This window comes from Toxoplasma gondii, chromosome IX (genome assembly GCF_000006565.2).
Source record: "Toxoplasma gondii ME49 chromosome IX, whole genome shotgun sequence".
Lineage (NCBI taxonomy): Eukaryota > Apicomplexa > Conoidasida > Eucoccidiorida > Sarcocystidae > Toxoplasma > Toxoplasma gondii.
In genome coordinates, this window is record NC_031477.1 from 4,704,651 (window position 1) to 4,728,543 (window position 23,893).

Genomic DNA, 23,893 nt, shown 5'->3' on the forward strand with positions numbered 1-23,893 from the left:
GCGTTCCGAATTCACTTGCCTCCACTGCTTCATGTTACATCTCGGTATCTGCCATTCATGATTGCGGATCTCAGTGTGTTGATATGTCATCATGGCAAATAAGGCACCGTTTGCCAAGCAGTCATAACCCACGCTGCACTAGCTAGGTGATTTGGAAAACTTCATTGTTTAGCAGCAAATTGCCCGACGCCTGATCCATTTTGAAAGCGCGAAAAGTGAAGGAAGCTTATAACAAAAGTGTTTCCTTCTCCTTTCCCCAGTTCCTCGTTCCGTCGTCGAGCACTCGCCAGGAGGTCGCACCACCACGGGATTCGCTAGGGGAGTCATGGCGGCTAGCCCTGAGTACGCACGAATTAAACCGTGAAACGTGGCTAGTTTTTTCGCTTGTCTCTTTTGTGTCGCGTTCCTTCTGTGCTCGACCGTATCGCAACCGCGCGTGTACCGCAACCAAACGCCGATTGCAGGCTTCTCGGTAGCGAGACTCGGATGATTCGAGCACGGGTCACATTCCTGGCGACCAGGATGACCTGCCTCCATGCTTATTTTTAACAGTTCATTCTCTTAAATTCGGTCTTACTCTTGATTCGTGTACCACACAAGGAATACTTCTTCCCCGAAATTCCTCTCGCTCGAGTTACTGTTCGTCCATTTCAGTTCTGATCTACGAAGATTGTTACACGCTACACGTTTCGTCTTCCACGCTGTGTGCGGTCGGTTCTGTTGCCTGGGGTGTTTCCCTGCGTTCCGTTTTTCCTGACACTGTTTGCAGAATGGTGCGCTCTCTCGGTAGTATTGCCCTTTTGGCTGCCCTGGTAGGAGGCGCCACTGCAACAAGTTTCGAGGTGGTTATCCCTGAGTCTATCGCTGCAACTCGAGTATCTAAGCATCACTTAGCCGGAGGGGAAACCTGCACGGTCGACATAAGCACGCTCGGCCAAGAGCACGCTAACGTCGTCGTGGAACCGTCAGATCTTGCGAGCAAGGCGTTTGCCCTGAAGAACGGATCTTGCGATACCGCAGCCGGCCCCAAGCCCTGGACAGAGATTTTCCCAGATGTCGACAGAAACTTCGAGTTCACTTCCACCACTTCGACTGCGTCCAGCCTCATTATTAAAATGCCATCCCAAGGTGGTGGTGAGGGTTTCTGCTTCATTGTCAAGGATTCCACCACCAACAACTCGATGACTTACGAAGTAGCGTCAGGAGCGTTCAAAACTGCAATAGGTGTCGTGCCGCTTATTGGTATTCTGTCTTCTGTGCTTCTGAGCATGCAGTCTTAATCGCATTCCTTCTGCTTTCCATACTGTGACAAGTTATTTTCTTGCCCCACATGAATTGGTTTTCACAACCCGACTCAGCCAGATTCTAAACTGCTCGTTGAGGCCGCAAACATATCGCATTCGCCCTGCAGAAGTGATTAGTGCGGTGGCATGATAAAATCCACTTACACACGCGGTACAGGAAGATCTGACACGTCTAGGAATGCCGCAGTTCGTTTTCGATTGTGAATTTCCATGCAGCGAGAGCGCCTTACTGTGTTACACATCGGCGCGCGCAACTATATTCGCAAAACAGATGAGTTCCACAGCTTAGTTGTACAGGCGAACCCAATCGTGAACATGCGCAGCATGTTTGTACCATTCTTGCTTAGATGTCGCTGCTTCCCTAGGAGAAGATCGATAACTTGACGGTCCGAAGAGATAGCAGTCGCTCTATTGTCAAATCGAATGTTTCACACATAGGTTTTCGGGCAAATGTTTTCTTGCTTCCACGTATTTCACGTTCGTCGAGAATGATGATGATATATAAGAACCTGCCAGCAACACGATACACAGCGGCCAAGTTTCAGAAGCCTGTGAAAGAGCGATCATATCACAAGGCTTGAGCGATTGTGGAACTCGTTTCTGAGTCATTTGAGCCCGTCGTCTTTTCAACTAGAGTTTTGGCTCTTATGCGGCGCATTAGATACGCGTTTGAGGCACCAACAGGAGCTAGGTGTTGTTCGGCATACAGCAACGCTTTTCGCTTCCTCTTCGACAGCCGCATCCAGTAAACCAAGAAGTCGTTTTTGCTTCCTGAAATACTCGCATCCAAACATACGGACAAACAATTCGTGCACTGTTGAAGGTACGCCGCTCAACTCAGGTATCTGACTGGATTCGGTCACTTAGGTGACTAGTACGATGGCGCGCCAACCCGACACAGCTGACACAGACGGCCACAAATGTAGATAGATCTGGTCTGCTTCGTCCCCGCTCCTGCCATTCGTTCACCACACAGTCCTGTGTATCAGATTTGAGCTGTGCAGTTCTGTATTGCGGATCACCTGTACAAAAACAAAATCTACTGATAACGGGACAGTTACAATACATCGACGAGCTATGGTTATTACATTCTTAATGCCAGCTTCTCACGGATAATTTGTAACTTCTTTGTACCTAAGTCAGCACCTCATCCCTACTACATACAAATTCGATTCATTGTCTTCCCGCGTGGGGAAGACAGTGGGAACGTGTGGAACTCGAATTCACAGTTTGACCGCACCCGCCTAGAGGACAAGTACGCAAAGAAATAAGTGAAAGCGGCTACCCCCGCCTGCTTTTAGATATCAGCTGAGACGTTACGTATATACTGTATAGAGAAATGCAGCGACTTACGCTTTTTAGGATCATCTGGCATTCCACGCTGGAGCCATTCCAAGTAGAGCTTCCTTAATTCCCGCTTCATGGTGTGTTGGCGGTATTCTGCTTCAACAAATTCCTCTTCACCCATACAAACACCACAGCGGATGACAACAGTGTTGCAACCAAAAGGTTTGATATATTCATCAAAGTCCATAGGGAGTGTCAAATGCGCTTTCAGGTCGCTTCTGACTGGCAACTTAGTAGAGGCATCTGCCACCCAGAAATCATTCGTATGATTATCGCCTGTCTCTCGTCCTGAGGCAAATGAAGACCACGATATAATTGCCTCTTCCTCACACCGAATACCTCACAGTTCTCGTGCTATCCCACATCAGCGGTGTCTTGTGCGTGCTCTTCGTTTGTTGGGCCACTCAGCTGTCTCCACGATCTTTGCAGAGAACTGACAGTGTGGCTGTCCGCACAACGCGTCCCGCTCTGTCGACGTAGCAGCCAGAAATTACTAGCTGATTCAAGTACGCTTGAAATGAGGAAGCTGCATTACCGTCTAGCAGAACACTTTGGAAAAGTTGGACGTCAGGACAACATCTAAAACACCTCTGCGTCCGGCTTACAATTCTCGTTTCTACGTTATGGCTATTTGCCACACGGCAAGAACTGCCATTCTTTGAGGTCCAATCTACGGCGACGCGTCCGCAAGAGACGTGCACATCAACTTCGGAGCAGCTGACGAGCGGCAAACGATTTTAGATCGGTTGGTATCTGTGTCATAATGCTCGCACTCAGAGCCTCCCGTGCTTCGACGACCAACGTCGGATGCTCCTTGGCACATTGCACTCATCGAAGGCTGGCTCCCAAGAGGGCTTACCGAGTTTGAAGACGTCCCGAAGAGGTTCGTACTGGGGAAAATCTTCCCGAAGAAGTGCATCAAAAACACCTGTGGCCCTTGCGATTTTCCCGCCAATATCCGTGCAATTTTCTCTTCTTTCCCACTCCTCTAAAGCCTTGACGTCCCTCGTGGTGGCAGGGAGGGTGAGCCCTACTGCAGCCTGTCGATACTTGACCTGCTGGTGGCGTTCATGTCTAGACATCTTGTCGGCCGGCAGAGAACGGCGCCGGCCTTCTGTTTTCTCATCTCGAGGCGGTATAGCTGGCTGCGTTCGATAAAGTTCTTTCAGCAACGTGAGGTCGACAGATCCGTCGGATTCTAAGATCCCGATCGCCTGGACAAGAACAGAGAAGACGTTTTTCATAGAAATACGTGCGCAAGGACATATGTGCTTGAAGCACCACAGTGCTTCTACATCCCAATCACATTCCTTACTACTCAGGGTCCTTGCTAGGGGTCCATATGAAAAAGCGTCGTTCGAGAAGACCACAGATGTTGCGATTAATCGCCTCATAAGGTGTGTTCTTGCACGATCCGCCGGGTACAGAAACAGCCACGTAGCTGAGATCCGCAGATTTAAGAACCAGTCTCTAAACCCGGCCTGTGAAGCTGCACTGCATGTATCACTACTCATCCCTGCCATCACTACCCAGGTAATTCTGGTGTTGTCGCTTTGGATTTGTACAGAGACGACCCTGACTACCCTGTCCCAACAGCGAATCAGACGCCCACCTTGAGTTCTTGCAAGGCCATCAGCTTGAGTGCTCGTCGCCGATTCCGATCGCTATCGCTCATCACGCGTCCATCACTGGTTCGCCAGTCGGCACGCTCCAGAGGTCTCTCAACACTTCTGTGTTGTCCGATCCCATGCTGCCCGTCAGTTGCCGCGCCTTCGTTATGAGAAGAAGCCTCAGATCTGCTGGAAAGCATGAGCGGTTGCCAGGGACAGGAGTGTCGTCTCATGTAGTTTGCCACAAAACGGGTTCGTGGCAGGTCGTCAAACAGTCGGTATTCTTCGAAGGCATTCTCCTCTAGCAGCTTTTCCGGTGGGACACCGCCAGCCTGCAGGCACCATACAGGCACAAATGGACAGCAGGTGTGGCTATCTCCGCAGAAAGATAAAAATCGAGCACTCAAGAAAGCTTCGAGTTACTAGCTAGTATACGCTGTCTCGGTTCGTAGGTCCGCAGCGACGACCGTTGCTTACAACAACTGCCAAACCACCACCGGCGGTCCACCTCATTCGCACGGTCTGACTAGCCTCGATGATTCATGTTATTCCCCGGAGCATCATCATGACGGTGAATGAATTGCCATACATGCGCAGGCGCTTCAGCTGCTCACAAAGACTGGTATGATTCATAACTGTGGCAGCTGGCATATCACGGGAGAATGACCGTTAACAGCGAGCGAACGCTGTAGTCCATTTCTACACAAAACCCAACCACTGGTACTACATTCACAAAATCTCCTCGCCCGATTTTAACGCGTTGCCGTGCCCTGCACATTCTCATTGTTGACTGTCCACTCAATAGCGTTACCTTGAATTGACGACCAAGGCATTTAAGCCGTCCTAGTTTCTTAGTCACCAGCCCTGCGAAGCGGCGGGACTGCCACGCACTCCACCATCGGTCGATGGCCTCTGCTATCAGGAGCCTGTTGAACCGAGTCAAGGGGGACCGACAGACGTCGCGGACAAGAGTTGCAGCTGATTCGTGACGTGATTTAGCTCGTTGGAGATGGAGAGGAAGCCAAACCGGTTTCTTCTTCGACTTTGCGTCCACCTGGTCTGCTGTCTTGTCCAGGGGGTCGGACCTAACCGCTCTCTCTCGACCAGCCGCTCCATCTCCAAGAGCCTTCTCAGTCGTAAAGCCTTGCCCCTGTTCAGATACACCCGACGGAGCGTGTGGGGCTAGGGCTGTACCTGGTAGGCGCGCTGGAGAGATTGCTAGACAGAGATGCTCATGCAGAACTTTCAGGGCCTCGTCATCCTGAGCAAAAGCATTGCATTGGAGCTTCTTGTTGATGTGGCCAAGCTACCGTAGTTTTCTCATGTCACCACTGAACGTTCTAGTGGGATGCACTTACCACAAACCGCATGTCAGCAGCAACATAGACGCGCCCGAACCACGAGGACGTCCGAGCTCCACGGTGTCGCCGCAACCTCCCAACTTTGCGGCCATCCTCAAATTGAATCCGGACACCCTCATGGTGACTCAAAAAGTGTTCAAGGAAGTGATGTTAAAACGCGTTTCCGACCTGTACCCAGCAGGTGCTAACATGAAACCCCAGCGCCACGGGCACCTCCTCCTCAACGTGCGCGAGTCCTGAGATTGCTCAGACGTCCCCTGCAGACCGATCGTCACTCTTTGATGACCTTTCTATGTCACGGCGGTGCTAAGAGCACCTCGAAAAAGTAGCACACCTTGTGCACATCTTAACACTCTCCTACCTGCTCGTCAGCCACTTGTTTAAGCATCCTGAGGTCTTTTTGGAGTTCTTCATCATAAGCGAGCGCTTGCACTGCCTGCCCGGCCTCTGTATCCACTCCGGCAGCGGCAGCATTGACCAGCGGTCGGTCGAACTGTGCCGCACATGCGGCAGCTCTGTTTTTCACCTCGCAGTCCTGATGAGCTACGAATTCGGAGTACTCCTTTTCTGCTCGAAGCTGCTCCGGTCCTCGAGGTTCCAAAGAGTCGAATACAACCTTCGGTGCCGGTAGCGGGCAAGGGACAGGCCCAGGGATGAAAGCTGCAGAGCCTCGCTGGCACTGGCGAGGCAGAAGCCAGAGCAGGTGAAGAAGCCTAGCAATTTGGGGGCGGTTCAGCACAGCTGCTGCCTCCGGCCCCTGAGTACAAAACAGAAGAGCCAATTGAGTGTCCGCAGTACGAGCAAAGATAGCAAAAAGCACGTGAGCCGTTTTGGTCTTATGGTTGAGGGGCAAATCCCAGACATCCCTAACCTGCAGCAGCACGACGGTACCGCAGTGCCAAGAGACAAGCCTGTCTCGTGCACGATTTTTTCTCGCCCGTTTAAATCGAATGATCGCCGCAGCACAGCTACCCCAAGAGGATGCGTCCTGAGCAGAACGTCACTCGGCAGAGAGCTGAAAGACGGGGGAAACGGGTCGTCTCGAGCTGCTCGGTAGACCGCAGTGCTGTGTGCAAGGACCCTTTCTGATGATTCTGGAGGGTTGTCGTCAAAAGACCACCGCACTGTTCTATGGAAGAGAGTCGCGAATAGTGACGAGGCGTCCACCGTGGAGACCGTCAACGTACCGGCGCAGGAAGATACTCGGGAGGGGCATTGATGTAGTTCAGAACATTAGGAGGGAATACTGATGGTCGAGTGTTGATCTGGGAGGGCACCGTCTGAAGGTAGAACACGACATTTCACACAAAGAGGCTCATGAGAAAAACCCTCCTCTTATGGGATGTGGCGTGCCGAGTCTGTCGAATCAGAAGAAAACGATGCTGACAGAGGGCAACAGCGATTTTCGCTGTAAGCACGCGCATCCCTCTTGTTCAACGGCCGAGCAGAGGAGCTACCCCGCCTCGAAAGAAACAGGAGGAAAGTGAATAGTTAGAAGGAACAAGGAGACGGACCGCACCGGAGACATGGAGGCAGTCGACATTCTTGACTGGAAGAACGAGGGACGCAGCGCGTACGTCGACCGTCTTCCCTCGACCGTGGGCTACCATAACTCAGGTGCGAAAGGCGCCGAGCGATCCGAGTCACTTTGCTGACCTTTTTAGGCCGATTTCGCGTCCACTTCTTGGCCCCCTTGTTCTGCTTTCTGTGAGCCAATAATCGTGTTGAAGCATCCGCGCCGGCCGTATATCCGGGCGATTCAGCTGGACGGTTACGAGACAAGAAATGCAGATGTGTTGGAGAGAAAGAGGGCAAGTAATGCACACCACACACCTCCGGGCATTCACCGGAGTGCGGCAGAGCTCTTAAAGCCCGCAACGCCGAAGCCTGAGCTGCTGAAGGGAAAGTCGAATGAAAGGAATCCCAGAGAACTGACAAGCAGGTACGACTACACGACAAGAATCCGGAGGAGGGCCGATACACGCCAAGGCGACTTGCTTTTGGTAACAGCTCCGTCGAAGCCTTCTTGGCTAGGTATCCTGCACTTGAGGTGCAAGAATGAGAGGAGACCAGAGCGCTGGAGGGGGCGGAGCAGAGAGAAAGGGCCAGCGGCATGATAAAACCAGAAATATGGTCTGACCCACAAGTGCAACTCGTCCCAGTTTCTCGATTGTTTTTCGCATTTGCAGCAGAGAACTGCAACCACAGACTACCGAAACCACGTACAGTCTCCTCCCCCCCGTAACTGGGACCTGCCTGATCCACTGTCGTCCCTGTCGGATCTTTCCTCGGGAGCTGTCTCCACCCATAAGGGGTCTTTCTGCATTGCCTCCTCCCCCTCTGTGGGACCGGAACAATGCCGTATGAACACGCACGGGCACCTGCGGACACAGATCCGGAAGTCTCCCTGTTCTTCACCTCCTTCAGGCGCCTGCCGTCCATGGGTGTCCCTGTGCAAGACCTTAACAGCAAGGTCGCTGTGGTCATCCATGAACCAGGAACTGTCCTCTTTGTTCGTTCAGCAGTGCATTCAGTTGTGAACGCGTGTAAGAAAGTGGAAGGACAGCTGCTACAGGCGTCCACGGAAGGAGCGGCAGCCAGGGCCGCGCGTACGCCACCTAAGGGCGAGCATAGAAGAAAGGAGGGACCAAAAGGCACCAAGACAAGAGCGAAACTTAGTAGAAAGAAAAGAAGTGTCAAAAAGCTATTGAAGGGGCCGCAAAGGGGAAGAATCCGAGTCGAGGACTCCGTCACCTGAAGAGCAATGCAGGCGGGGAGAGGGACGACGCCAGTGGCAGCAGGGCTGCAGCGCATCTTTGGGTCTGTGTGTGCCTCAGACTCGAAAAGATGCGAAGAAGGTTCACTGTAAGTGAAATGCGTGAGTGCAGCACTCTGTGAGCGCTTGAATATCATTGTTCGGGGGAGACATCACTTCGATCAACTGCCGGCACAATCGAGCCTGTACGACGTGACAAGAGAGGCGACAGAGCTGTTCTGACGTATCGGCATCGGATTGTAACGACATTGTCTCCCTCAAAATGAAGGAAACACCTCAAAATTTCAGGTGCAACGTCAATCGCCGTGGCAGGAAATGGGGGGAAGCCAGCCCCGTGGCAAGCGCGAGTGGGCCCTCCCAAGAAATCTGCTCTGGGGCACACTCACACTGGGTTGACATTCTGTGTCATCCAAGCCAAACAACGGGGTGCCAAAAGATCTTGAGAAAAAGTCGTGCGAACTTGCATGGGCTGCGAAAGTAGCTGATGGTGCAATAAAATATACCTCGAATCTATTCAGCCTCTCAATTGCCGGCTGCACCTTCGCGCAAAATGTCTATGGCGGAGGAAGAGCATGTCATGTAATTCTCCATATTCGAACAGCCAACCAAAACTCGAAGACTCGATTAGCAGATCCCTTCCGAAGAAAGACTGGTCTTATCCTTTGTCCGGTAAAATCTTCAGAGTGAAATGGATTGACAAGACAATGACCAGACGCTTGTGTAATGCATGCGTAAAGTCGTCCGGCTTGCTGAAGCAAACGTACTCGTAAGCTCGACCGCCTCTTCTCCGAGTCGGACCAAGAAAATTAGAAGCAGTTTACGACGGGCAAGCCGAATCTGTCAAAGTAAGTCCAAATAGTCTCACAATTTCGGATTGTGTACCTCTCTGGCATGCATTGTGTAGCCTTTTTGCAGGTAATCTGGACTCATGGTGACCGAATGGTACGCAAATGGCGCAAACATAGACGTGCTTTGGCGTCTATAAAAATCTAGCAATGCTTGTCAAGTCTCTTGTATCTATTTAGTTCACTGCGTACTCAGGATCACACCAAAAGAGCTATCTAATGGTACTAGGGAGGAGCAAATCGCGTTAGCTTTTGGTAAAACACTATCTTTCAGCTAAACGAGGCCTGCCAGAAAGGACCTTGTCCGGAGGGAAAGTGGAGTCGTAACCGGAGAGAAACGTGCCACGCCTCCTCTTGCAGCCGACAGAAACCAACTGCAATTTCGACACATCGGACGGCAAACAGATGCACCAAAACAAGAACAAACGGTGCGTCAGTTGAAAGACCAGAAGATCGACAATCCTCGACATAGAAAACCACAGAAAAAAAGCGAAACAGCGCCTGCAGAGCGTCAGTCGAACTAACCATGGGTGAAGAACAGGGGCGACTGACAGAAGGTACCCTTAAATTCCCTCTACGAAAGCAGTGCACCAGATGCCACGGAAATCGCTTCTCGGGATCGACAGCCAAAGTATGCGAAAGACCCAGGATTCACCATTCGTCACGCGCGAGAGCCGTCTCTAAACAAAACGGCTTGTCTAGTTGACTCGCCACGACAAAGTTACGTAACTATAACCATCAACTGAATTCGTCACTGTCACATCAGCGACAAATCTGACTTGTGACATGCAATTTTCAGCGCTTTCTCACACCTTCGTTTTCCCAATTCTTGGCGTGGAAGAGAGGAAGAATGTCACGATTTTGAACAGCGTCCCTTTCCCATAAACGTGAAGTCGCGACGCTGACAACGGATTGTGAAGACAAGACTAGATGCAATCAACTCTCCACAGCAACCTGCGGCTTATGTACTCAAATTCAGAAGATAGCACAGCGAAAATTGTCCTCACTGCAACGGCAACTCGCGTAAGTCACATAGATGCGTATGCGCGACGGTAGTCAATACAGTTTTCGAATCGTTTCTAAAGCATGCGCGCTGACCATTCCTTCAACACGTGAGCTAGTAAACATTCGGCTGTTGCACAGTCATGAGGCATACACCTGCAAATGCACTCACTCCTGGAAAAGGAATGCAGCACCTCAACACACCACAAGTGATACAGGACACTAGAGGACGCTGTAGAGCCTCTTGCCAGGCTTGCACGGTGGCGTGTCGGTCACCGGAAGCTCCACACACTTTTCTTCGTAAGCGCCGTCATAGCAGGTGTAGGAAATCTAGATTGTCCGGAAGCCTGAAATCGAGTGTTGGCCCGCTCCGACTTGTGCGTCTCGTATCCGACCACTGTCTGTTTCTCGTTGCACGGTGACTGCTGAACCTCCTGGATGACGGCTGTGCAGATTCCTGTCTCGTAGATTAAAATATCGATACACCTTCACAGAGGTGTCTGTTCCACGCACAGCGCCTCGAATTGATATGTTAAGCTGCTGCTGATCCCCGAAGATCTCTTCAAACTATTGTCGCGCACACAGCTTCACAATTGTCTTAAACACTGTTGCAACGCAGCGTCGTACCAGTACCAATGCGGTAAGGGCAACGGAGTTGGGGGGGGGGGGCTTATCGTCAGCGTGGCAAGATTAGTCAACGCACTGAAGTTCGTATGGAGGCTCAGGGTTTCCCTAGCGGCCGTCGCAAATATGGGGGCTTGTCCGAGCAGTTGCGCCTCGTTGGTGGTGTGGATATCTACGACTAGTCGAATCCGTCATGCAGATACGTATGCTGCACGTGAAGAGTTGGTCGTACATCGTTGTTCATGGCCGTTGGCAATGGACCGCGAAGGAATTCTACTCTAATGCGGCTGTAACGGCCACACACAGGATCGCCACCCATCCCCAACATGGAGACCCACCCCGGCGCTGTCGCACGTGGTACCTGACCATTTTCCTCGTGTAGCCTCGAAATGACGTAAACTTCTGGGGCGCAGTGGGAGGACGCTTAGCTAGCAAAACACTGACCATTTTGTACGGCTGCACTGTGGCACTGGCCATGGGGAATGTCTACGCGTTTCCTCCCATAATAACGCTTCAACTTAAACTCGTCGACCCCGGTGAAAGGAGTCCCTCCGCCGTGTAAACCTGTCCCTGAGGGGCTGGAGGCTGCATTTCACCACAACAAACATTATATATGCGTGCCATGCGTAACGATACTATTGATGCGGTTTCCCTGGGTAGCGAGCCATGATCCAGGGGAAAATGAAACCAGCCGTTAGCTATCCACTGCTTCCCCCCTTCAAGCTCTACGCAGAGAGAGCTCTACTGTTCTCCCCTCAGAGAGACCGACTGTCCCTTCCGTGCTAGTATCGCGCCAACGCGGGTCGACCGCGCCACCCGCGCTGAGATTTCATTTTCGTATCGACCATTCTGCGGGGATCTACGCAACAGAATTGTGCCACTCGCGCTTGCCGTAGCTACTCTATCTGTTCCTTTCCTCTGAGCCATAACTGTTGTCAAGCCGAGCAGATATTGACGATTTGACCCGAAAAACGGTAGCCTCACAGTCGAACGCGAACGATGCTCCTCAATCTACCCGCTCCTGTCCAGCGACCCACGCTCGTCCCCGTGCCTCTGATAGAACTGAGCCCTCTTCAGAAAAGCCGGGTATCCCAGCATCACACGCTAACCTCTCCGGTTTGCGGGGTTTCGATTCAGGCCTTATGGTTCGTGGGAAGGCGGCGTGACACAGGCAAATGGTGACCCGACTTGCTGTCGTGGGCACAGCGCTCGCGGCCTGCATCTGTTGTTTTGAGCAGGATGTCGAAAGCCCCCTGATTATCAGCTGGCTCCCCACCGCATGGGTCTTCACCCGACATTTGCGCGCGGCAGCAGTCGTCTTTCTACGCTTCACTGACTCAGTACTCCGTGCTCGTGCTGCCCACGTTCCAGGCGATGACCATTCGGACAAACGGGGTAGTCCCTATCACGCGACCGCTGGTAGTGAGAGTGAAGAAGAAACACGGGTGTCACCAGAAGCACCTGCGCAAGCCCCCTCCAGTTCCGCGCCCGAGTCGGCTGATTCCAGTGAGCGGTGGAAGGAAAATCTTATCACACGGTAAAGTGCGCAGCGGCACAGTACCTGGTGCAAGTGACAGTAACCTCTCCTGTCACTATGAGCTCCCTGCCTGGATGTATCTCACACACCTTCTGTGACGCATATTGCTTCCCCGAACGTGCGTCCATCTCATCGTCGATGGATGACACCCATTCAGATGCCATACCGTCCTTCGGGGAGGGCAATAATGCACGGTGCGGAGGAGGGTATAAGTGTTGCAGCGTGCGTATGTACACATCAAGAACCCAGTAGCATATGATGACCTGTTTTTTTACCAGGAAGCCACCGACACGGCGCCACAGATGCCCCAAGTGGGAGCACAGCCGCCGGGTTAGGATGCTCTGAAGCGGACCAATTTGGCGTTGCCAGTACAGTAAATCTTGCTGGCCTTGGAGACGTGACATATGGAGTGGTCGCGCTTCAGCAATTGAGGAGGCAGGCGACGGCTTTACGGCAGGAATGGACAAATGAAAATACATTCGTAAAAATGAGCGTTGGACGGCGCTGCGTGGATCAACCTGCCCTTCCTACAGTGGAGCAAATCAGACGTTGGTCGACTCTCTCGAGAAAGAGGTTTCGAGCGCGGTTTCCGACACGGCTGCGGGAGGCCGACCATCTGGAAACGCTGGCAAACGACGTCGTAAAGGCCCTTGAGAATGCTGGGGTGTCCGTCCCACACGACGCGGAACACAGCTCGTCGCAACCCGGAACCGATGATCAAACCCTCACATCAGGCGGCGACGCATCAGGTGAGCTCTACATATCCGTCGTCTTTAGCCACTGTTGTCTTGCTGAAGCGAGCAGACATATGCATGCTGCCCCTGGCCTGGATTTTCTTGTCACCGCTGCGCGACGAGGGTTGATACGGGTTCCAGTTGGACTGACGGCTTGCCTCATGACCGTAGGTCGTGCCTATCATTTAGAACAGGTAGGAAGCGCAGACCTCACGCTACATGCAACCGCGCGGTCGACAGCCTCCGCAGGATTATCCGGATTCAAGCGGTAGCCCGTGCTGGCTGTGTTGACTGCCGGGCATTGGGTAAGGTGCGGCAGGCGGCGATACAACCTCTGCGGCGACAGTGAAAGACTATATAATGCTCGGCATTCAGAGTCTGCGGAATCAAGCAGCGGCCCTCAAGGAGGTGTGGATGAATAAGGAGATGTACGTTGCACGACAGGTTGCACAACGCTTGGTGCGGGGAATCAGCCCAACTCCACCGCGCAAGCTCGTGACTGAGTGGAAACACCAGGCAAGACGCGAGTTCTGTCAGCGAGCTCACAAACGGATAGGCGATGCTGCAGCGCTGGAGGCGAAGGCTAACGTTTGGGAGAATAAACTTGCCACAGGCGCCCAAACGGACATCGACGCCGCCGGAGGTATCTAAGGGGTGACACAACCTACTCAGGAAGCTCCGAGACTAGAGAGTATGGCAGGCCATCGGTGCGCGCTTGTGTGTTTTTTCTTGAACGCTACGGCGTCAAGGCGACACCGCTCATGATGCTCGCCTGTGTTCGTAGTTCGACGCTGGTCTCCAATGACTATCCATTCACGTGGTATATCCCGTGGACGCTGCCAGTTCTGAAACTTCGAGATTCAGTGTTCTCCACCGTTCGATATATCAGATGCTGCGCCGTGTTGAAAGCGGTCCTGACAGTAATCAGAGTGGCTCTGTCACGTGGGCTCCAGTGGATGTTACGCCGTCATGCAGACATTTATGGGGACTGCATACGTCTCCGGGTCAGGGTGGCTCTGGAGCGTTCTATGACATTGTATGCGTTCAGTCGTCCATCAGCAGGACGGTCAAAAAAAGCAGCGGGGAGTAGAGGTCCCGTCCACCACTCTTCCGGGCGACCCATCTGTGAGCAGTGCTTCTCCCGGCTCAAGTCGGAGCCGCTCACTTGTCGGAACAGTGCTGGCAAGTACCGTTGAGCTAGAAGGCCGTGGCAAGGTGTCGTACGTTCAACTTGCCATAGAAGCGTTGTCACGGCGCGTTGCAAAATTAAAGAGCACATGGGCGTGTCGGGATACGTATGTGGCTCTTCAAATTGCCGCACGAATGCTGCGTGGAAACAATCGATCACCGTCTGCGGTGGAACTCACGCAATGGTGCCAGGCTGCGCGAGATACATTTCGCCGCAACAGCTCAACGCGTAAGCACCAAGCTGCCGATCTGCTCGTGAAGGTCGACGAGCTTAAGCAAAGAGCAGTGGAAGCAGGGGTCACGCTTGAAAGCTCCCAGGAGCACATTGTGGAGGAATCCGAACTGGATCGTTCTCTGACAGCTTCGCAAGACGAAGGGTCCTCTGCCGGTGAGTTCACTAACGTTATGTAGAAGGTGCAGTCTCACAAGCTACCGCCTGCAGGCCCGGGTCTCGCAGATGCTGTCGTCGGACCGTGTCTACGCGGCGCTACCGAAGCCGGTCCAGTCACGCGGTGGTCCAGGACAAGGTCGAGGTAATTTACCGTGAGACGACAATGCTTTCGTCACATCCAAATAGTTACGAGTAGCACCATGAAACACGGTTCAGCCTAGTTCTCGTTCGGCTTCTCCCGAGTAGTGTGTATGACCTTTTTGGATATGACACCTGACCTCAGCTCCATGAGGATGCTCTTTCACCGGGAAGAGGGGAGGCAACCACTAACCCCCCACACCTTGAGTAACACCGCTGCATTTCAATGAGGCCCTCGAGCGCTGCTGCAGCTCCGCTTCTGTACGCTGTTGACGCTTCCAGGTCGACCACCCCCTTCGACGCCTGTAGAGGCTCAAATGACGTTCGCGCACCTTGCGATCACCAGCTTACGGAGAGAAGCGAAGGAGATTCGAGAACTATGGTGCCGTGGCGAAGACTCTTTTGTTGCTCAGCATGTGGCCGAGCGCTTGGTCCGTGAGGACAATCCATCGCCAACCCCCCAGGCATACAAGCACATGAGCTACGAAGCTCGGTCAATGTTCCGTCGTGCGTTCGCATGGCACCAACAAAAGGCAAGTGAACTGGAGGCGCAGGCACTCACCCTGGAACAAGAACTCCACCACCTACTGCCATCTACACAAGGCCATGAGGAAGAACCGCCGCCTGTCGCTGAATCGTCGGGTGAGTGTTCGCTGTCGCCGAGGATACGATTCAAGCTGGCGATGTCTATGGTAGTTCCCAGCTTGCACCATCTCGGTGGCACGAGAGGGGGAGAGTAGCTGTGCCAGGAGTTCTCGGAGGGAGTGCAAAGTGCTGAGGGTGTGTGCATTTGGAGCGAGAGAACATATTACACATAGACGTGCCCCGCGAAGATGTGGTCGCATGCCGGCATCTGCGACTGTGCGTGGTGCGGCTGAGAGGGCATGTACGTCAATCTCCCCGAGCCTATCGCATCTGGTGAGATACATATATCAGGCCAGCAACATTTTCGACCGCACGTGTTTGTGAATCCGACGGAGAATGTCATTTCATACCTAGTCGGGATTCACCGTGTTCTGCCCGTCAGGGAAATCCTCCGAGTCTCCCAAGTCTGGAAAAAGGAAAGCAAAAACCAAACACCTCTCTCAGACTCCGTCCGCGAGCGCCGGTGAAGGCACCTCGAGCGCCGGTGAAGGCACCTCGAGCGCCGGCGCCGCGAGCATGCCGAGATCGCTCTGGCTAACTCCAGTCGTCGCCCTCCCCCTACGAGCACCTCGACAGGGCCCGTGGTGGCCGGGTGCCGAAGCCCCTGTTGCAGGTCGGCAGGTCTCCCCAACTGCCGAACCACAGCCGAAGAGAGCTAGACGTTCCAGAGAAACGTCAGGTCGGTCGCCGCCAACGGCGTCTGGCCCTTCTGTGGGTACAGGAGGCCAGCTGCCAGCACAACTAGGCCCAGCATCCGCTGCGTCGGCTACACCTGCCGCTGAATCAGACGGTGGGTCAAGTGAGACTGTACCAGCCCCGCCCAAAAAGCAAATGCTCCTCCAATTTCTAGCAACTCAAATCGCTGCAGGCACGCCATCGCCCCCCCATCCAGTCCCAACGGTTCGGCCTCGTTCGCCGGCGTCAACAGCGTCTGCAGGGCCGCCTCTGGCCGCACGCCCCCACCCGTCGCTCCTCCAACCAGCAAGACAAGCCGAGTGGCCCGGGCGCGTCTCTAGCGACAGAGAGCCAAGGGCACTGCCGCTCAAGAAGCGCCCACTCCGCACCCCCCTTCCTCTCGTCCACTCCTCGCCTACCAGCACCACCCAGCACGAACGGGGCCCGCCTGTGTCTGGAGCTCACACTACAGCAGGGACCGAGCCCTCATCTGGTGTTCAACCACCACCTTAAACAAGCATACATGAGCAACCTCCGCGTCAGCGCGTGTAGCAGGTAGGGCCGCGTGTATACGTCCTTGCCTGTCGGGTCTCCGATCATGCATGGACTTATGCGTCGCAACAGCAGCCGCCGTGGAGGACTTCGTATGGGGCCCGGCGCAAGAGTGTTCGTTTTTTTCGCTTGCTTTCCCGCTAAAGAAGAGACACCCGCGCAACAACAACACTGGGATGATCACACCATGCAAACGCATCAACGTGGTCCCGGAATACCAGGATAACGTAATCTAACCGAAGACTGGCTGAACGCCATCTTTATGGATGGAGCTGCGGAGCATCAGACGAGATAACGAAGCGGCCATTTTCTTGGTCGACTTCCCCGTAAGAGAGACTGACAGGACAGCTACCATTGCATATGGACGTGCCTGGCCCTTGCGTCAGCGACAGACGGTTTCGCTGTTCGTGCTGTCGCCCAGGAAGCATATCTGACGTGATGCGTGCAGATTCCGCTATGTCCGTTCGACACAAACAGTAATTCGAGTACCGGCACAGTTTGTTCATGCCAAATCGCCGATGCAGGATACACCGTTATTTTCAGCGGCCGCGCCTCCTCACCCGCACACAACGCAGGGAAGTAGTCCACTGAAGGAACGTCCAAGAGGAAATCATGCGAACGTTGCTCCCGGTTTTCCAAAGCTAGTCATCCACAGCCCTTTGCGCTAGAGTGTTAGCTGGAGGGAGGCTCCAGCAGTGTCCACCAGCGGAAGTTGTGTTGCGGGTTCCAGAGTGGAAGACGGTCCATGATTCAAGACAAACAAGGAAGTTCGCGGGGACCTACACGACAAACAGCTGCCCTTTTCGAACTCGCACGCAAAGGGCGAAGTTGTGCCACCCCATCCTCGCTCCCGAATGCGTAACGCGGGTACAGAAGTCAACAACTAGATCAACGGATAACTCAGCTATAGGCGCCAGTTGGTTACGACGCCGAGACCGCCAGTGCCAAGTATCTTGGTGATTACATGGCGGCGGCCACTTAGATCCGTTACCTCTACAGTGTCGGCGGGAGAGCGAAGAATAGATGGCGACATCCACCACCAGGCCGACCTGTGCGATTCGTGATGGCGCAGCCGAGTGGATTCTCGTCTGGAGGCAATGAATTATAGGAGCGTTCGTGTCAGTCAATGCCACTAGAACTCAGCGAACAAACTTGCGTGCCAGCCATACTCAGTGCAGCTTTTGATGTGGAATGATAGAAGAATGGCTTTTGGCAGAGTATCAGCGATCAAGTAAAGCGCAGGGGAGTACATAGTGAGGTAAAGGTTATCCATCGGCGCGCTGATGTACGGACTTGTCCGTCCAGTCTTTGCAGCAGTGTTGCTGTGGAGGTCTTAGGGGTCAATTGAAGTCGTCGAGCCGATTCGTGTGCAACACCTCAAGTGTTGGTCTTGTGTTGTTATCCATTGCCGTTGACAATGAACTCCGAAGGATTTGCTTCTGCCGGTGCAGACAGGGTAGCCAGCCGGCGCGAGGGACCTCGCTGTTATCGGCTTCATAGCCGAACAGCGGAACAACGTAAACGTCTAGGATGCCGCGCGACGACATTGAAGAAACGTGATAGGACAGCCTCCGTTGCTGCGTGGCCAGGGCGGCAGTTCTGAAGCCCCAGCTGACCAGCAATCACGCTTGCACCGTCGACAGTATCCAAGGCAACACCCTGCTTACCGCCTCTCCTACAAACGTTTCTACCCACACCCGTAGAACGCGCTTTGTGGAATCCCTCAACCGTGTAATGCTGTTTCTGAAAAGTCCCGGTTTCATTTTACTGCTCTGTGTATCTCATATGAATAATATTTTTAACGAATGTAGTAGACTGCCTTCCATGGGTGGCGAACCTAGAAACAAGCTGAAACGAAAGCAAACGGTACGCGTCTCGTGCCTCCTCTCATCCCTCTGGTAAACGAGCATTCTATGGTGGCGCGCTCAGAGACACCAAGTTCTCACGTGCTGGCATCGCGCCACCGGCGGCTCAGCCGCGCCAGCTTCCCGATTATTTCTCGCAGTCGCTGTCCGATTGTGCTGCTTCACTCAATAGGGCTGCTATACTATCGGCTCCAGTTCCTGCAGTCATGTGCTCCCTCACTCAGATATGCCTGTTTTTAGGGAGAGTCGCAATCGCCACACCAGGTGGCGGTCCGCTTCAACCCGTATCACCACCACCGACATCGACGAGGCACACGCACATGTTCGAACACGGACGAGCCTGAGTAGCCGCGCTGCGTTATGTCGCCTCGTGCCCTCTCCCATGTTTGTGGCGGGACTGCACCGTTCCCTCGCACGCCCACGAACACCGCGTCACATGCTGACTTCTTCGGTCCAGACTTTCGATTCAGGTCCTGCGATCGCTCTTACGGCGTTTTGATGCGAGCAAATGGCTGTTCGGATCGTTGTCGCGGGCGCCGCCCTCTTGACAGTCACCTGCTCCTTGGAGCAAGGCATTCACAACCCACCAACACTCGGCTGGAACTCTGTAGTCTGGGATCTCTTCCGTCACTATTTCACGGTAAGCTCCGTCTTTCTACACATAACCGACTCACATCTCGGTGCCGGTGCTGCCCACCTTTCAGACGATGGAGATTCGGGCAAGCGGGATACCCTCCTCCACGCGTCACCTGGTAATGAGGGTATTGAAGAAGGAACACGACCGCCGCAACCAGCACATACGCAAGCCCTGCACAGTCCCAGGCCCGACTCGAGTGATCCCAGTGAGCTGCGGGGAAAAATTTTCATCTCAAACAATCGGTATAGCGAACAACGACAGTGCACCTAGTTCGAGCAACCAGAGCCTAGCAAGTATCCATGCTCCCTTCGGCTGGACGTGGCGGGGAACCTGTCCTTGACAGTGACCCTTTCGGTGACGCGGAGCGCTGTTCCGACCGTGCACGCGTCACATCGCAGCTGAACGACACCCAGCGACTGATATGCCGTCCGTCGGGAATGACAGTTGCGCGTGATGCTGAAGAGATGTTGGATATACCGTCTGCACGGATGCCCTGCTATGATCCGTAACAGGTGCTGCTGTGGTGGTTATCAGGCAGCCAGCCCCAACGCGGCAGATCCGCCACGAGACGGAAGAGGGGCTCTGCGGCGGAAGCGTCTGAACCGGGGCAACTTGGAGTCGCCCGTACAGTTACTCTTGCTGGCGTGGGCGAGGTCACATATGGCGAGCTTGCGATTACACAACTGAGGCGCCAGGCGGCCGCGTTACGGGAGGAATGGGGGAATGAGGCAGACTTCGTGAGACAGAACGTTGGACGGCTCATCGTTAGTCAGTCAGCTCCTCCTACTCAGACGCAGGTCAAGACGTGGGCTAAGGCTGCTAGAGGCAGGTTTCGAGTGCGCGGCCAGGCACGCGTGCGCGAGGCGGAGCAGCTGGAGCGTTTGGCAAGCGAGATACTGGCGACACTGGGAAAAGCTGGTGCTCATCTACGACTGTCAGGAAGTCCCAGTTCGCCGCGACCAGGAACGACTGAACAAGCCTCCGGAACAGACAGCGACGGAGGCGCGTCAGGTAACACTTTTCTGTAGGACGAGTAAATGTCCATTCGAAGCGACAACAGATGCACAGCAAGGCCGCGCTAACTTTAGACATTCTTGACCACGCTGTTGAAGAATTAGAGAACTGACACGGCTCTCCATTGCAATTGGTGACTGTTCGCGGGACCCGAGCCTGCGCAGTTGCTTGATCACAGAACGCATATAGATGGGGCTGCATTCAGCCGCGCGGTCATCAATGTGTTGACATGAAGCAGTGCATGCCAGTCGGAACCTCCTCAGGAGTATGTCGGCCGCAAGCCGTATCCCTTTTCGGTTGTGAGTTTTGGTCTTCTGCAAGGTACGGCACGCGGCAGTCCACCCCCTCCTACAAGCACAAACGACTATTGCAGGGCCGGCATTCAGCAACTGCGGAATCAAGCGGCGGCTATCAAGCACACATACAGTAGTAAAGATGCCTTCGTTGCGCGACAAGTTGCAGCACGGATGGCGCGGAGTGAGAACCCATATCCGCGCGAGTGCGTCGTTCGTCAGTGGCGATACCAAGCAACTCATTACTTCAATAGGCAAGCGACACTCCGGATGGACGAAGCAGCGGCGCTAGAGGCCCAGGCGATGGCCTGGGAGAACAGACTGACCGCAGGCGCCCTCACGCAGGATGACCCCTGCGAAGGTACCTCGGGTGTCACACAGCCATCTGAACGAGCACCGAAACCAGAGCGTACACCAGGCCGTCCAGGTGCGCTCGTCTTCCTGAATGAATCGAGGCGTCAGTGCGACCCCGATGCAAGCAGTCTTCGAAACCGGTGTCCGGCCGTTGCTCAGGCATTTCGTCTATCCCGTGGGCGCTAGCGGTTCTAGAACCGGGGAAGCTGGTGTTTCGCCGTGTTCGACGCCTCGCTCATGTCGAGCTGTTCTGAATGTCGGCCGGAATAGATAGAGAGCGACTACGTCACATGTGTTAGAGTGGATCTCGCCACGTCATGCGGGCACGTAGAGGTCCTAGACGTCCCCGGATGTAAGAGGTGTTTATGTTCGCAGGCGACCCCCGACGCCACCGTCAGAAACGCCAGGTGCCAGTAGAGGCCACGTCCACCGCCGCCTCGAGTGACCCATCTGTGAGCAGTTCTCCTACCGCTGCCGAGACGAGGGGCTCACTAGCTGGAACACTGCTTGGCAGTACTGTTGAGCTGGAGGGCATTGGCAAGGTGCCTTACGTTCAACTTGCCATAGAGGCGCTATCCCGTCGTGCTGCATATTTACGGAGTCACTGGGAAAACGAGGACGACTACATAAGAGAAAAAATCGCCGAGGAAATGCTGCAGCATGACGTTCGATCTCCGTCACAACGGCAACTCCGCAGGTGGATCAAGGCCGCGCGAAGACGCTACTGCGCCCGCGGGCCCGCCCGAGCTGACGAGGCTGCCGGCTTGATGAATCTGGCCGATGATCTAACGAAGAGGGCTGCCGCAGCAGGCATCCCGCTACGAAGCTCCCAGGAACACACTGCGCAGGCAGTGAAATCTGGTGAATGCCTTCCATCTGCGCAGGGCGAAGGACCCTCAGCAGGTGAGCCCATCAAGCCGAGACAGTGCAATGTCACAAGCTACACCTCGTACAGGACTGGGGCTCGCCGACGCTCTTATTGGGAGGTGCCGAATTGGTGCCGACAAGGAGGACTCCCATAACGGAGGCCCGCGCCATCACGGCTCGTGACACCTCCGCAAGTGTATTGTTCTTTTGTCCAAGCAATCCTTGCCCAAACGCCCAAACTCACATTAGCCTTCGTCTCACTCGCTTGCGCCACCGTCCTGTTAGTGACCCACAAAAAACGGAGTCGTTTGCCTCAGCATCATATTGGAACTGCTCCAGCAAAAGCGAATGACGTCTGTTCAGAGTTTGTCCAAGCCACGTGCAGCTGCGCCATATCGTCGACAGCTGCTGCCGTTCCGTGTCCGTACGCGGTTGACATTGGCAGGACCTCGACATAGTCCCGCAACTGGAGAGCCTCCCACAACGTTCGCGCACATTGCTATTGCCGTATTACGGAGCGAGGCGCAGTTCCTACGGTCCCTCTGGTACTGTGGAGAGGCGCAAGCGGTTGCGCAGCACGTCGCGCTGCGCATGGTCCGTCAGGGCGACCCATCGCCATCCCCGAAGGTACAACGATATTGGGAGCACACACAACAGGACTTTTTCAGGCGCCGCCTGCGCGTGCGGCAAGATCATGTGCGTCAACTCGAAGCTCGAGCACTCGCCCTGGAACAGGAACTTCAGAGCCTGCTCTCGGCTACACGCGGCCACGAGGCAGCTCCGTCGCGTGAGGCTGAATCGACTGGTGAGTCTCCACTGCCGCTGAAAGTGCAATTCGGGCCCGTACTGTCTGTACGCGTCTGCAGCGGAATCCCATGCGGTGGCAACAGACCGGTGGCGAATCGGGTTCTGGCGGACCGCACATCCAGCGCCAGCCGCTACTTGTGTGACGGCAGTCTGGGGCGACGAGGGGGACCGCGCATAGATGTGTCACCCTACGCCACAGTGCGTCGGCGGCTCGCGCGATAAACCGTTGGTTCTGGCGCAAACCAGTTCTGGCAGCGTAGTGGAGATTCGATGGCACCAATATCAACCACCTCGAGACTATTTTGGAGGAACGAGGTATCACCTCAGTGTTGTCGCACGTGTGCCTTCTTGTGTCGGGCAAGCGGTGACATCCTAGAACGAGATTGGCTGTTACCTTGTTCTGTGCCCGTCAGGGAAATCCTCCGAGACTCCCAAGTCTGGAAAAAGGAAAGCAAAAACCAAACACCTCTCTCAGACTCCGTCCGCGAGCGCCGGTGAAGGCACCTCGAGCGCCGGTGAAGGCACCTCGAGCGCCGGCGCCGCGAGCATGCCGAGATCGCTCTGGCTAACTCCAGTCGTCGCCCTCCCCCTACGAGCACCTCGACAGGGCCCGTGGTGGCCGGGTGCCGAAGCCCCTGTTGCAGGTCGGCAGGTCTCCCCAACTGCCGAACCACAGCCGAAGAGAGCTAGACGTTCCAGAGAAACGTCAGGTCGGTCGCCGCCAACGGCGTCTGGCCCTTCTGTGGGTACAGGAGGCCAGCTGCCAGCACAACTAGGCCCAGCATCCGCTGCGTCGGCTACACCTGCCGCTGAATCAGACGGTGGGTCAAGTGAGACTGTACCAGCCCCGCCCAAAAAGCAAATGCTCCTCCAATTTCTAGCAACTCAAATCGCTGCAGGCACGCCATCGCCCCCCCCTCCAGTCCCAACGGTTCGGCCTCGTTCGCCGGCGTCAACAGCGTCTGCAGGGCCGCCTCTGGCCGCACGCCCCCACCCGTCGCTCCCCCAACCAGCAAGACAAGCTGAGCGGCCCGGGCGCGTCTCTAGCGACAGAGAGCCAAGGGCACTGCCGCTCAAGAAGCGCCCACTCCGCACCCCCCTTCCTCTCGTCCACTCCTCGCCTACCAGCACCACCCAGCACGAACGGGACCCGCCTGTGTCTGGAGCTCATACTACAGCAGGGACCGAGCCCTCATCTGGTGTTCAGCCACCACCTTCGGGCAAGCATACATGAGCAACCTCCGCGTCAGCGCGTGTAGCAGGTAGGGCCGCGTGTATACGTCCTTGCCTGTCGGGTCTCCGATGATATGGTCTGCCGCACGCCAGA

The 23,893-nt window shown here is 54.7% G+C and overlaps 4 protein-coding genes across 4 annotated transcripts; 3 read left to right on the plus strand and 1 right to left on the minus strand.

Annotated features, from left to right (window-relative positions):
- The first annotated feature begins 474 nt into the window (after positions 1 to 474).
- On the plus strand, positions 475 to 1,546 carry TGME49_292350 (hypothetical protein). The gene has a single exon (XM_002368535.2). It carries the CDS (start codon positions 771 to 773, stop codon positions 1,278 to 1,280), a length of 510 nt encoding a protein of 169 aa, XP_002368576.1. The 5' UTR covers positions 475 to 770; the 3' UTR covers positions 1,281 to 1,546.
- A 73-nt stretch (positions 1,547 to 1,619) lies between these two features.
- On the minus strand, positions 1,620 to 10,839 carry TGME49_292360 (hypothetical protein). The gene is made up of 8 exons (XM_018782170.1): positions 7,279 to 10,839; positions 6,810 to 6,902; positions 5,984 to 6,379; positions 5,073 to 5,522; positions 4,264 to 4,593; positions 3,511 to 3,865; positions 2,658 to 2,762; positions 1,620 to 2,075 (listed from the first exon to the last, which is right to left on the minus strand). The coding sequence occupies exons 1-8, from the start codon at positions 8,533 to 8,535 to the stop codon at positions 1,873 to 1,875; spliced, it is 3,189 nt and encodes a 1,062-aa protein (XP_018636494.1). The 5' UTR covers positions 8,536 to 10,839; the 3' UTR covers positions 1,620 to 1,872.
- A 368-nt stretch (positions 10,840 to 11,207) lies between these two features.
- TGME49_292375 (KRUF family protein) lies at positions 11,208 to 16,690 on the plus strand (the record flags this gene model as incomplete). The annotated part of the gene is made up of 6 exons (XM_018782171.1): positions 11,208 to 12,375; positions 12,685 to 13,155; positions 13,451 to 13,783; positions 14,189 to 14,716; positions 15,140 to 15,499; positions 15,885 to 16,690. The coding sequence occupies exons 1-6, from the start codon at positions 12,045 to 12,047 to the stop codon at positions 16,688 to 16,690; spliced, it is 2,829 nt and encodes a 942-aa protein (XP_018636495.1). The 5' UTR covers positions 11,208 to 12,044.
- A 2,412-nt stretch (positions 16,691 to 19,102) lies between these two features.
- TGME49_292390 (KRUF family protein) lies at positions 19,103 to 23,800 on the plus strand (the record flags this gene model as incomplete). Its single annotated transcript, XM_018782172.1, has 6 exons — positions 19,103 to 19,234; positions 19,744 to 20,242; positions 20,567 to 20,899; positions 21,268 to 21,795; positions 22,205 to 22,564; positions 22,980 to 23,800. 6 exons carry the CDS (start codon positions 19,103 to 19,105, stop codon positions 23,798 to 23,800), a joined length of 2,673 nt encoding a protein of 890 aa, XP_018636496.1.
- Positions 23,801 to 23,893: the final 93 nt, after the last annotated feature.